The 13,746-nt window shown below is 45.2% G+C and overlaps 1 protein-coding gene across 1 annotated transcript in view; it reads left to right on the top strand.

Annotated features, from left to right (window-relative positions):
• Window positions 1-13,746, top strand: part of tenm2a (teneurin transmembrane protein 2a) — a 226,381-nt gene that overhangs the window by 205,422 nt on the left and 7,213 nt on the right. The window contains exons 16-29 of the mRNA XM_080900423.1: window positions 1,403-1,549; window positions 1,776-1,986; window positions 2,893-3,012; window positions 4,365-4,626; window positions 4,905-5,172; window positions 6,404-6,547; window positions 7,552-7,801; window positions 8,183-8,203; window positions 8,349-8,578; window positions 9,741-9,895; window positions 10,175-10,276; window positions 10,514-10,687; window positions 10,773-11,410; window positions 11,668-11,843. Of these exons, the coding sequence (XP_080756549.1) occupies window positions 1,403-1,549; window positions 1,776-1,986; window positions 2,893-3,012; window positions 4,365-4,626; window positions 4,905-5,172; window positions 6,404-6,547; window positions 7,552-7,801; window positions 8,183-8,203; window positions 8,349-8,578; window positions 9,741-9,895; window positions 10,175-10,276; window positions 10,514-10,687; window positions 10,773-11,410; window positions 11,668-11,843 (2,898 nt within the window). The remainder of the gene's footprint in view (window positions 1-1,402; window positions 1,550-1,775; window positions 1,987-2,892; window positions 3,013-4,364; window positions 4,627-4,904; window positions 5,173-6,403; window positions 6,548-7,551; window positions 7,802-8,182; window positions 8,204-8,348; window positions 8,579-9,740; window positions 9,896-10,174; window positions 10,277-10,513; window positions 10,688-10,772; window positions 11,411-11,667; window positions 11,844-13,746) is intronic.

The following is a 13,746-nucleotide window of genomic DNA, read 5'->3' as shown; positions in this document are numbered from 1 at the left end:
CCCCTCACCCCTAACCAGTCGCAGCAGATATCCCCCCCCCCCCCCCCCCCCCCCCCATCCTGGTTCTGCTGGAGGCTTATTCCTGTTAAAAGGGAGTTTTTCCTTCCCACTGTCTCCAAGTGCTTGCTCATAGGGGTCATCTGATTGTTGGGGTCGTCTTATTGTAGGGTTTTTGCCGTACAATATAAAGCACTTTGAGATGGCACTATACAAAAAAAAAAATAAATGAATTGAATTCAAAACAACTTATTACACGGGGTTATGCATGAGGCTTGTTTGTGCCCTATAGCGCTATAACTTTCTGGATTTTCTCCTGGATTCCTGGCCAACACGCAGTCACAACACTCCAGGAAGTCTCTGCTGCCTGGCAAGAAATAATCCCACACATACCTTCCTGTAAAATGACAAAATGCAAGTTTTCGCACTCCACTTTTAGCATATAACATGTTATTTTGTGCAGTTTTATCAGAACTGATTGATGGATATTATAACATAAGTGCCAAGTTAGCTGTTTCCCTGCTTCCAGTCTTTATGTTAAGATAACTGGCTGCAGTTTACAGCCTCACATAGAGAAATATGGCATGTATAAAGCATACACATATATATAGCATATATAAATATGTATATATGATATAAGCCTCCAAAAGTTACCAGATAATATTAAAGTGAGAAAATGGCACTTTCCTCTATAATTGCAAATTCCCTTATCCAGAGCACCTCAAAACGTCCGCTCTGCCTTGCCTTAAAGTCACTCCTGAGTTGAGGGTGCCCTCGCTATGCTAGTAACAGAACTTACTTGGCTCCAGGGTCGTAGATTCTGGTAAGGGTTTTTTGCATACGCCGAAGCGAAGGTTTATTAGTTCATGGACTGCCACCACACAGACACACGCATGCACGCACACACTCTGTCAAGCATAATCTCATTCTCTCATGAGAAAGCATTACTCTCAGGCCATCAGAATCCCATTACCTACACTGAATCATAAGTAAGAGAGAGAGAGTGAAACTGCACCCGAGAAAGAGAGAGAGATGATCGGGTTGGGCTCCATCCAGTAAGTGAATAAAGTGATCTATCCACCTCGGTCCACACACACATATACACATACTAGGAGGCATCCCTCAGGTGCAGAGACATAAAGATGGAAAGGTGTGCATGGAAACTGACCTCCTGATTGGAATTGATTCCTGAACAATCAGCACTGGCAGTATGCTACCATTATTTGGTTACCACACTGAGTGTGACTCATTGATCTATCATTACCATATGAGCATATGTGTGCGTGCGTGTGTTTGTGCGTGCGTGTGTGTGTTTTCATCTGTGCATCATTAATGATAAAACAAACATCACCTTGTTTCTCTCCCTCCCCCCCTCCCTCTCCCCTCTCCTGTCCTCTTCTCACAGATGGCTGTCCTAACTTGTGTAACGGTAACGGCCAGTGCACCATGGGCCAGCAGAGTTGGCATTGTGAATGTCAGACGGGGTGGAGGGGCCCTGGTTGCAGTGTTGCCATGGAGACCTCCTGTGCCGACAACAAGGACAACGAAGGAGGTGAGTTTGGGTGGGGGGGCGTATAGTGCCTTAAGAATTCAAAGAAATAAAGGATGATGGAGAAAATAATAAATTAAACAAAATATAAAATTAAGGTCTCCTGAGAAGAGCCTTGATTGTGGATGGCAAAATTAAACTTTCCTAAGTGAAAGAAACAGATTATTCAAAGCTTCTTCTTTTTTTTTCGCGTCCCTTAGAGCATTTATCATTGCTCTTCTTCTATCAGATGGACTGACAGACTGCATGGACCCAGACTGCTGCATCCAGAGTCCCTGCCAGAACAGCCCCCTGTGCCGGGGCTCCCGGGACCCTCTGCTAGTCATCCAGCAGAGCCCGATGTCCCAGCCACGAGTCCGCTCCTTCTACGACCGCGTCAAGATGCTTGTGGGACGGGACAGCACCCACATCATCCCTTTGGAAAACCCGTTCAACTCCAGGTATGGCAGGAAATTCAACCGCTAGCAACTAAGGCCATATCTTAAGACTGTGACACAAAAGAGCCGTTCACAGAAACATTACAGATCTCATATTTTAAAATATGAGAATAATATGAAGTCACCGGTGAATATCTATACATACAGTGTAGTGATACTGTTCTGCGCCCCACAAACTAGCAATACAAGCCAATAATGAAAGTAGGAATGCAGGATAAAAGCTTTGATCATCTACATTTACTTTGTCTTTCGTTGGTGTTGCAAACACTGTAACATTGTGTGGTGACTGTGCATGACTGCAATCTGACTGCGAATCTTAAAAGATTTGACATTTAAGTGAAAAAATACGAGCCGTGGAAAATTTCCAATCTTTAGATTTCCAAAAACAAATATCAAATAGACTTTGAAATGGTTCGTACAGCTAGCCAAGACCTTAACAAATCCCACAGCCAATTGCTGGCAAGCCAAGATTCCCCATAGATTTAGAAGAGCTGTGAAGCGCTGTCCACTGTGTTGATTTTCCTCCGAATATATTTACACATGCTGACATCGGACGTTTCAAAGAAAATAACTTATCAAAGCGACGCTACCCTGAAATGTTTAAATGTTAATCTGCGTCTATTAGTTCTCGAGAATGCAATCTCTCGCCCGTACTTAACAATACGTGCACATCCCATCTATATTGTCATGGTTTGTTTACGTGATTGACACGAGCTCATCTAGACGGTGGGGGTAGCTGATTGTTTCTAATTAATGAGTGGTGGAAGAGCAGGGCAATAATTGAATGGGCAAATTGGATGATTGAAAGATGGAGAGATTAATCAAATCAGATGATGGATGGTTTGGGAAGACTGGTTTGACAGGCTGACTTTCGCTCCCCTCACTTGTGTCTCCTCTGTCTTCTTCCAGCTTGGCATCTCTAATTCGGGGTCAGGTGTTGACTACAGATGGAACCCCTCTGGTGGGGGTGAACGTGTCTTTTGTCAACTATCCCCACTACGGATACACGCTGACACGGCAGGATGGAATGTATGTACAACAGCCACCCAGCACTCCTTGCTGAAATATGGAAACTACCTCACCACATAGGCTCTGTTATTAAATCAGATTTGATTAGATTAGGTTAGAAAACTGATCCCACGAGAAGGCAGTGCTGTTGGTGGAATAAATAATTAGATACATGAAAGAAAAGGAGATTTCAAATAGCAGAGGAGTAAATGTCTGTAACAAGAACAACACAACTGAGGATTGTAACACTAGAATCTTCTCTGAAGTGAAACTGCTAAAAAGAAAAACACATGTACATTATAGCAAATGCAGAGGAAGAAAGGGAAAAACAAAGTGCATAACGCAATGTAGGGTTTAAATTCTTCCTTCTACTTCATTACCTCTTACTTCTTCCTCCTGTTAAACTTGATTTGATTTCGTGATTTCACATGTGATTTTCTTTTTCACTGTAGCGATCAAAGCAAGGTTGAATCAAAGCCTTAACAGCTTAATTTTTGAATTTCTTAGGTTTTTTTTCTTCTTTGATAGCCACTTTCCAAACACACTTAGTTAAGTCATCTTACATGTCTTTTTAGTTCCTCTGCAGGAATTCCAGCTTCTCGGCTGCTTTGATTTGACTTCTCTGTCCAATTTCCCCCCCAACAACTTCTATTTAATTTAAGTCTGGCTGACATCTCTAACATGTTATTTCAAAATTTGATTCACTGGTTCTTCAGCCTGATCTCCACGCATTAAAAATACATTTTTCTCCTCTCCCTGTCTTCTGTCATATTCTTTAAGCAATCGCCTTTTATCATTTGTTTCTTTGCAGCGGTTTCTTCGAGAAATATGCAAACTTCTTGTAATGTTTAATTGACCTTGAATTCCAGACGCGGTCTTCAATGAACACGTCTGCGTCTGGTCTTGTTTGGTCTCGCGGATTCTATGTTATTTTCTCGCAGCTCTTCACGCAGCTCTGGCCGTTTCCCATAAGACGTGTCAATTGTGTGCGTGTGTGTGTGTGTGTGTGTGACCTTTTCCTCTACTAATCATTAACCTACAGCTGTTACCCATAATTTAGTGACAAAGGGTAAAAGGATAACATCTAATAAAATCACTTCTGTTATGAGACGTGTGTTCTAACGTCGCCTTGTTCATATTTCAGAGCAGACCGATGGCTAGGTTGGCCTTCAACTTGTCACCTTGTTGTGGTCTGTGTACTGTTTTTTTGGACCGTAATTAATAATGTCGGAATATTTATTTCAGGTGTTTTGTTGTTGTGGAGTAATTGCTGTGTTAAGCTCTGTTTAGGTCTAAGTAACTTGGCCTGTCCATCCACCACGGCACTCCCCATGTATACCTCATTCCCGTCCTCTTCTCGCAAACCTCTCCAGGTTTGACCTGATAGCTAATGGTGGTGCATCACTGACCCTTCGGTTCGAGCGCGCCCCCTTCCTGAGCCAGGAGCGCACCGTGTGGCTGCCCTGGAGCCAGTTTTATGCTATGGACACTCTGGTGCTTAAGACAGAAGAGAACACGATCCCAGGCTGTGACCTGAGCGGTTTCGTCAGGCCTGACCCACTTGTGATTGCATCCCCTCTCTCCTCCTTCTTCAGCTCCAAGCCAGGGGAGAAACCCATCATACCGGAGACACAGGTGCAGTACCACTGACCTCTGGCTGCCGGCTAATCTTCCTTCTGGTTCCCTCGCTCTCTTCCCACTCTCCTGTATGCTTATCTTTTTGTAGCTCTCTTTCTCCTTCCGCTTCCATAGTTCCCCCATTTTATTCCCTCTTTCCTATTCCTTTATTTCTCCCATTGTTTTTTTGCCATTTCTTGTCCTTCAGCCATCAGTGGAAGCGTGACCCCCATTACTCCCTCTTTCTCTAATCCTCCCTAATCCCTCTCTCCCGCCATCCTCTCTTTGTCTTCCAGGTGCTGCATGAGCAGATCGAGGTGCCTGGCACAAGTTTAAAGCTGTGCTACCTAAGCTCCAGGACCCAAGGTTATCGCTCCCTCCTCAAGGTCACCATGACTCCAGCTGTGGTGTCCATGGGCCTTCTGAAGGTTCACCTGATGGTCGCGGTGGAGGGCCACCTCTTCCAGAAGTGGTTCCACGCCTCGCCCAACTTGGCATATACCTACATCTGGGATAAGACAGATGCATACGGGCAAAGGGTCTACGGGCTTTCCGAAGCTGTCGGTAAGTGGAAGGGATGGATGGAGGAAAAGCTGTGCTGGCGGGCACAGATCTTTTTTTTTTCTCCCAGCCTTGCACACCCTGAATACATTAGACACTTTACCACTAAGACAGCACTGGTTATGACAGAGGGAGTGGGGCTAATTAGTGAGCCTGAAGGAGAGATAATACACCAGAAACCCAGCTTGGATCCACTTCGCAATATGGCCCCAGTGAAGGGCTCTTTTTTTTTTTTCATATGTCTATTTTTCATTGAAGCCGCGTTTGGTTCAGTCAGCCAGCCGTAACTGTGGTGAAGGGTTATTAACCATCAGGAGGAGTTAGCAGTTAACTACTGGAGCAGCAAGCAGGAGTCCAGGGGAGCCTCAGTGCTATTACATTCTGCTGTCACAGTCGCTCACAGATGCTGTCAGCCAAACACTGCTGTCAGGCCACAGATGCAGTGGACATCTGGGGCTTCAGTGTGGAGGGGCACACTGTTTGGAAAATTGCATTCGCTGAAAGATCTTAAATGTCCCTTGAGTAGGAGCAATTTTCCAATTCCTGGAGAATATAAAGGACATACGTGGCTGATGATTAGGTTATGTTTTGCTAAGCATAGATACAGACACAGGTATACTGCATTACTGCTTGTAGTGAAGCTGAAAATGTGCTGGCAGCAGCACTCTCTTTAACTCAGGAGGGAAATGATGTGTTAACACACTTTTTTCCCTTTAACAAGCAGGAACACAACAGCACACCCATGAAAAAAACCCAAAAACAAGCACGTAACACAAACACTCTCTGAGTAGTCTTCAAAAATACACCTGATCGCAACTAATTTCCCTTAATTGTTCAATTTATTTACTCAAATTAACCGTGGCTCAGTCAGGACGCGAACACGATCAGGGCATTATTTTTCCACGAGCAAAGTTTTTACTGTTGCAGCCAGCGTGGCCTGCAGGTTTAAAGGGCAATCTTTCCAATTAGCAAGCTTTTTAATTGGTTTAACAGCATGCCAGAGTGTTAGTAAGGTGCGAGTGCAGGTTTTGGTACAGGTGCTAACTAGCTTCTCTGTGTTTCACACCTTAAATGAACTTAGGAGATTATATTTTGATGAAGTTTCACAGCCTCTCTTCCTATGTTGTTTCTTAAATGATTCTTTGATGTTTTCTCATCCCTTTATTTTGCACGTTCCCCTCCACCCAACCCCACCCCTCTCGTTTCTCTTGCCTCTACTCTTTCCTGCATGTAGTGTCAGTGGGCTATGAGTATGAGTCATGTGCCAGTCTCATCCTCTGGGAGAAGAGGACGGCCCTCCTGCAGGGCTACGAATTGGATCCCACAAATCTGGGCGGCTGGTCGCTCAACAAGCACCACATACTCAACACACGCAGTGGTACGTATACACACACACTTACACACTCATAGTTATGCAAAAGCCTTTTCTGTTTGTCCCCTGTTTTGCCTTCCAGTTTATATTTAGCCCGTTCCCTGTGTGTAGCAGGTTTACAGTACACAATGTGTTATTGTCTTGGTGGTGCTGGTGGAGAGGGGTTAGACCACACTGCGCTTCCTCTAGTTGAAGTTGCCAGACTTTATCTGTCAGTGAGGATTTTCACAGGAAGTGTTGTCTCACCTAGTTTGACTCCCTCATCCACTAAAAGTGTGCACCGACCAATCAGCAGCAGCTACTAAAACAGAGACAGGTGGTGTGGTTGGCAGAGACACCTTTGCCAAAACTTAGTTCAGGATCGCTTGAGTGGTATTCCATAAGCTGTATATAAAAGATAGATGATCTCACCTATTGGTTTGTGAACTCCAATTGTGAGGCCTTAATTTTAGCATTATGGCCATTGCCGTGTTGGCACAGGATCAGCTAGTGCCAGTAAGCTCGGTTACCAAGTCCGTGTCGTTTCCTCGAATAAACAGAGATAAATGTGAAATAATACTAGAATTTCATTCATTAAAACTGGAACCTCGGCTTCTTGGACATGAGCTGACATAATATTTGTCACCGCAAACCCAGTCGTGAAGTCCAGTTCAGTGAGTTGAATTAGCTGATAGCTACCAATTAAAGGGAACTGTAATTTTGTTTTGGGGTTTTTTGGCACTTTTATGTTGGCTTCGTTTTTCAACCCTAAGGGTTGCCGCTTGGTTTGAACGAGCTAATTAGCTCACTATGCACAAGTTCAGCCGAGGCTAAAAGCTTCCAGGTATCAAATTAAAAAAAACATTGAACAAGCTAAATTTTGCATTCTTGATGGCTCCACCAACGAGTTAAAGGAAACCATTTCTACATCGGGGTGGATGTGATTGGGGGTAGCTGATTCCACTGTTACCTGTGGAATAATGAGCCCTTATCTGCTTTTGATATATCTGTTTGTCTTTTGTTGTTCACAGGCATCCTTCACAAAGGCAGCGGGGAAAACATCTTTGTGACAGAGCAGCCTCCAGTAATCACGAGCATCATGGGGAACGGCCGCAGGCGCAGCATCTCGTGCCCCAGCTGTAATGGCCTCGCGGACGGCAACAAGCTGCTGGCTCCGGTTGCTTTGGCAATGGGCATCGATGGCAGCCTGTATGTCGGGGACCTCAATTTTGTGCGCCGGGTCTACCCATCTATGAACACAACTGGCATCCTGGAACTGAGGTAAACCTCCAGATCTATGGGACAGTAAATTACGAATTAATAGAATAGTAATCAATAGGAAAGCAGTTGTGAATTTAGAGGTTTCTCTATGTTGCAGATATATTGAGGTAAGTCACCAGGAAAAGGAAAAATTGTGGATAAAGACTGGATGTTTTCAGTGCTTACAAGATGTTAGATGAAAGAAGTGAGGTGAGAGACTTGGACTGGCAAGAAATATAGACTGTGCTAGATAACATTTCCCCAGGGTGTTTTTACACATCTTTAAATGTTGCTCTTCACACCACTGCCAGCTTTGTGTTGCTCTCTGTAGGTTGCTCTGTGCAGACTGTGTGAATTAACATTTGTTTTGCTGTGCTTCTGTCTCCCTTTCTTTTCTTAAAGGAACAAAGATTTCAGACACAGGTAAGAGGCTCAGGATGAGAAATTAACAACATGCCAGCAAAGGAAAAAATAAATGCAAAAGCGCTTCAAAGTATCATTTACAATGTAAATCCAGGCTGATTTTATAATTATACCTGTTTTGTTTTTTTGTCTTTTTTTGCTTCAGTAATAACCCAACCCATAAATACTTTATGGCTGTGGATCCGGTATCTGGGGCGCTGTTTATCTCAGACACAAACTCGCGACGGATTTACCGCGTGCGGTCATTAACCGGTGGTCGTCTGCTGTCGGATAATGCTGAGGTCGTGGCGGGGACCGGGGAGCAGTGCCTGCCCTTCGATGAGCGCTGTGGCGATGGTGGAAAAGCCACTGAAGCTACACTTATGAGCCCCAAAGGTGAGCCACTTAGGGGGAATTTCACGTCACAGTTAACTTCATATTGTTCAAATTGCATTTTCTTGTATTACAGTATAAAATGTGGATACAGACTCTTAAGACATCCTTCGAAATGAGTTTTGTTGAGGAGACTTTGTGATCCACAGTTCAGTTCACAAGACGTGTAATTTAAGGGTGCTTACATTTTCACTGATGAGGTTTTTTTTTTCATAATGCGCCCATCTTATGACTCAACTAAAGCAGGACAGAGACAGAAGGAGGTTATAAACCAGGTTAATGTTAAACTTATAATGGGATTATTTTTGTGGATCATTGGATCTCAGAACACTGTGACACCAAACTGTCAAGGATGTCACACTGTCACATTTCTTGTCATGTGTGTACATGTAGCACCACAGATGTTAGAATATATACACTGTGTGCATGCAAGAGTGCATGCATGTGTGTGTGTATGCACAGTTCATGAGATAAGATGGGACGATCGGGGAAGACAATGAACTGCTGATTCTCTCTTACCCGTCACGCAGTCAGAAAGCGTCAGTTCCTCCCTTTTCCTGTTTCTTCTCTTCCTCCAGCTCTTCCGCTCTTTTTCCTATTTATCTCCGTATCATTTACTCTGTGCACCCTTCGCTGTATCCTCCATCTGTTGTTTACTATCCCAGTGCATCTAGAAGTTATTTCTGGGTACACTTTACTTGAACAGTCACACCTCTCTGAGCGTCTGCTGTCTGATAGACTGACGGGGTGACACCAACCCAGTGATAAAGGATAAAACGGAGAGAGGTATAAACAAGTCGAAAGTTGGGTGTCAAAAAACAAAAAAGAGATCAAGAGGAAACCAAGGAAGGAAGAGAAGCGCAAGAGATCACTCGCCATTCTAGATGATCTGCGTGCCGTCTGCGGTTGCCCTCTAAGGGGAGTTCAGCTCGGCATCCCAATGACTCATCCCAAAACTAACATTTCTCAACAGTTCAATGCCCGTTCCATCTCTGTGTTCCCTCTCATTCGATGAAGCATTGAGCAATTGAGCGGCCCGGGCTGCTATTCATTTTCAGCGGCTGAAAGAGTGAAGTTTAATTGACTTAAAATGTCTATGGGTATGGCCCCGCAGTGTTTGAGTTATGAGTCGTCATTCACGGTGTTCATCTCCCCCCGCTGACAGGTATCGCAGTGGATAAAAACGGGCTGATGTATTTCGTGGACGCCACCATGATCCGCAAGGTGGACCAGAATGGCATCATCTCTACTCTGCTGGGGGCTAACGACCTGACCGCCGTGCGGCCTCTGAGCTGTGACACCAGCATGGACGTCAGCCAGGTGGGGAAAAAGAGACAAAAGCCGACGGTGTGATTGATGATGATCTAAGAGCTCCCTTAGTGCTGAGCTATGATGACTCTGTGGAGTAGAGCCAGCCGGGAGGTCAGGGAGAAACTGATTTAGGGAGGGATTAAAGAGTCAATGGATAAATGAATGGATCAGAAGAAAGTGAACACTGCTGCAGTCACTTAAATGAATAAGAGACTTGTCTGAACCTTGGCACCCTTTCGGCATAGATACCGTCTCACAGATCGTATAACTTCTGTTTCTGCCCGTCAGGTGCGTCTTGAGTGGCCCACAGACTTAGCCGTGAACCCCATGGACAACTCTCTGTACGTCCTGGAAAACAACGTCATTTTACGCATCACTGAGAACCACCAGGTCTGTACATACAGGGCTGCAAACCCATTAGAGTGCACACTCACCATAGGCTTTGACAAGATTTCGTCCCAATTAGCCTTCCTAAAGCCAATTTAGAAGTAAAAAGTTCAAATTCTAAGTTTTGCAGGAAAATTACTGATTAATTAGTTCTAGGAAGATACTACTTACTACTTTGGAATCTTATGTTGGCATCCTACTTTTTTGGATCATCAATACTTTCTGCATTGTTTCCTAAAGGTGAGCATTATAGCGGGTCGGCCTATGCACTGCCAAGTGCCGGGCATTGACTACAGCCTCAGTAAGCTGGCTATACACGCCGCCCTGGAGAGTGCCACAGCCATCGCCTTGTCCCACACCGGCATCCTGTACATCGCCGAAACAGATGAGAAAAAGATTAACCGAGTGAGACAGGTATGCGGTTGTCTGGTTGTTTCTTTGTTCAAAGTGTGGGTGTTTTTTTTTTAATTTATTTATTTGTTCATTTATTTATTTTTAGGTGAGCACTAATGGAGAAATCTCTCTCCTGGCCGGTGCTGCCTCTGACTGCGACTGCAAGAACGACGTCAACTGCAACTGCTTCTATGGTGACGAGGGCTACGCCCCCGACGCTGGCTTGAACTCCCCAACTTCCCTGGCCGTGTCCCCCGACGGGACTCTTTTTATTGCAGACCTCAACAACATACGCATCCGAGCCGTGCGAGCGAACCGGCCCGGCCCTGCCCTCTCGAGCGTCGGGTACGTGGGATCGGCGCAGTACGAAGTCGCGTCTCCGAGGGAGCAGGAGCTGTACGTCTTCAACGGGGAGGGGCTTCACATCCAGACAGTCAGCCTCGTGACTGGGGAGCCGCTTTTCAACTTCACCTACAGCCCCGATGGCGAGCTGGCCATGCTGGTGGATAACTGCAACAATACTGTGAAAGTGAGGCGGGATGGGCTGGGCCAAGGAGGAGGAGCCGGCCTGCTCAGACTGGTGCTGCTGCCTGAGAATCAAGTGGTGACCCTTGCACTGGACCCCAGTGGGGGGCTGCGTAGTGTGTCAGCCTTGGGCCAAGAAGTGGCTCTGATGAGCTACAGCGGCAACACGGGCCTCCTGGCAACCAAAGCTGACGAGACTGGATGGACCACATTTTACCAGTAAGTGTGTGACACTGTCTGCATTGTCGTCTTTGAGTGCTGTCGGGTTCATTTCCATCAATTCCCGTCCTCTGATTCCTGCTTTCTCCTTGAGTTTCACAAAGTGCTCTGCTGCCCCCAAATGTTAGCTTTTATATCTACAACCAAACACCCCCACCCCCTTGCCAAACTGTTTTTTGTGACTGTTGGATGTGCGCTCGATTTTCAACACACAGGTGGCACAAGTATGAACAAGTCTGCAATCTCCCATTTCGCAGGTATGACAGCGAGGGTCGACTGACCAACGTGACGTACCCGACGGGCATGGTGACAAGTCTGCACCGAGAGATCGAGCGCTCCATCAACATCGACATTGAGAGCTCGAGCAGAGACGACGATGTCACCGTCATCACCAACCTGTCCTCGGTTGAAGCCTCATACACCGTGGTACAAGGTAGGGGACACGCTTAGCACATACCTGGACACACGGAGGAAAAATGATCCGGCATTGAATTTTTAAATACTTGTGAAATGATGTGGCACAAAGACAGGCTAATCCTGGGTTCAACTTATCAACATGGAACAGTGCAAATCAAGCAACTATCATTCATTAGTCATTCTGAGTAGACTTTTAAGTAATCCTGATAACGGTGAAGCAGATCTGTTTATGTGGTATCATCGCCCTAATGAGATTCATGCAGGCTCTAGCACTGCTTTGTCTTAGCATTCAAAAAAACACAGCCGCCCTCTGATGCTGAATGTGCTCAGGCCTGCCGGCTCTAATTGAAAGTCTTATAATTTTCACTCAGTTATGTGCATGCTCCAGGAGATTATTTTCTTTCCCCCTACCCACACCCAGCCCTCTCTCGCTCCCCTCTTAAGGAGTAAAATTACCAATATATAGTTAATCCCAGCTGGGATCATCCTGCTTTTGAATATCATCACAGCAAAATTCATTAACTCGTGTAGAGTGAATCCTCCTCATCCCTCAAGCTCTCTCCTTACACACAGACAGAAACACACGCACACATACTGACAGTTCCCATGATCCCTGAGCTTATTTGGTCTGTTTAGAGAGGTGGGGGGACAAAGACGAAGAAGAAGAAGAATTCTCCCGACCCCCCCACCCCTCCACTGACCGGTGCCGTGTGACGGATGTCTGAATCCAGACCAGACTCGTTACGGTCCAAAAACATTGAGAAAACCTTGCGTCTACATATATGTTTAGTCGTCCACCTTTGTTGTGGTAGAAGAGAAGAGTTGTTCACACGGCTGTAAGTAATTTAAGGTTTCCACTGCACTGTGTGGGTTTGAGCACAGCTCTCTGCTGACATACTCACTTAACCGTCTCCCTCACTTTCGGCTCTTTCTCGCTCTCTTCATTAACTCCAGCACAGTGAATTCTCCTTGGCCCTCCAGCTCTCATTTCACCCTCTCTCTCTCTCTCTCTCACGCACGCTCGCTATCCCTCTACCTCGCTTCTGTTTTATTACGAGGTTGTTCAGACAGAGAGAGCGGAGAAGATTTATCTAAAGGCTGTTGCTGCCAAGTCAATGGAAAAAGCTTCACTTGTCTGTTTGAGGCATTGTTAAAATGTGCCTGGAGCTTTATTACAAATTGGCCTTATGGATTACTGTCATTTATGGCAGGACTTCAAAGAGACAACCATCCAATCCCCTACCCTCTCACCTTTTGTAAGTGAAATAAAGAAAGCTCCCAACTCTGCATCTTCTCGATATTTCTGAGCTGAAAACAATTTAATCTCGCTTTTAATCACTTCATTGTGGTCGGGGGTGGGGAGGAGAGCTTGCTTTCAGACATCAGAGGGAAAATTTAGCCTCTGCATTAATCACGGGCTTATCTGTCTCTATTCTTGTTGAAGTCGATAAATTGGAGAGATGTTGATTGTGGAGCGATGTCTCTTTAGCCTGAGGATTTTTCTATTTAAAATAGCGCGCAGTTTGTGGGAAGGAGTCAGAAATCAGGTCGGCAAACGTTTAATGGACACGATCTGATTCCGACTGACGTAAGCCTCTGTGACTCGGATTTCCCATCGCCATCAGATGCTAAAGTGCCCGTTCTGTCGGATCACTTCTGATTGGTCCATCGGGTCTAAGCTTGGATTTTGTGCGGTAAAAAAACAGAGTAAATACGTGAATCTGTCAACACAGGCTGCAGTTTGCCTGACAGAATCAGCTCATCCAAACAGTAGAAAGCTTATGTAACATTTCCCAGACCACAGTGAAAATGCAGTACGGTTGAAAAGCAGTGCAAAGATAAAATGATACAACTTGTCTGATGGAACCTACAGTGTTTTTTTATCTTTTCACCTTCTTTTACTGTACGTATAGTAATTT

The sequence above is a fragment of the Rhamphochromis sp. 'chilingali' genome (genome assembly GCF_963969265.1).
Source record: "Rhamphochromis sp. 'chilingali' genome assembly, chromosome: 13".
Lineage (NCBI taxonomy): Eukaryota > Metazoa > Chordata > Actinopteri > Cichliformes > Cichlidae > Rhamphochromis > Rhamphochromis sp. 'chilingali'.
The sequence above is the reverse complement of the archived record's forward strand: the minus strand, read 5'-3'. Positions and strand labels throughout refer to the sequence as shown.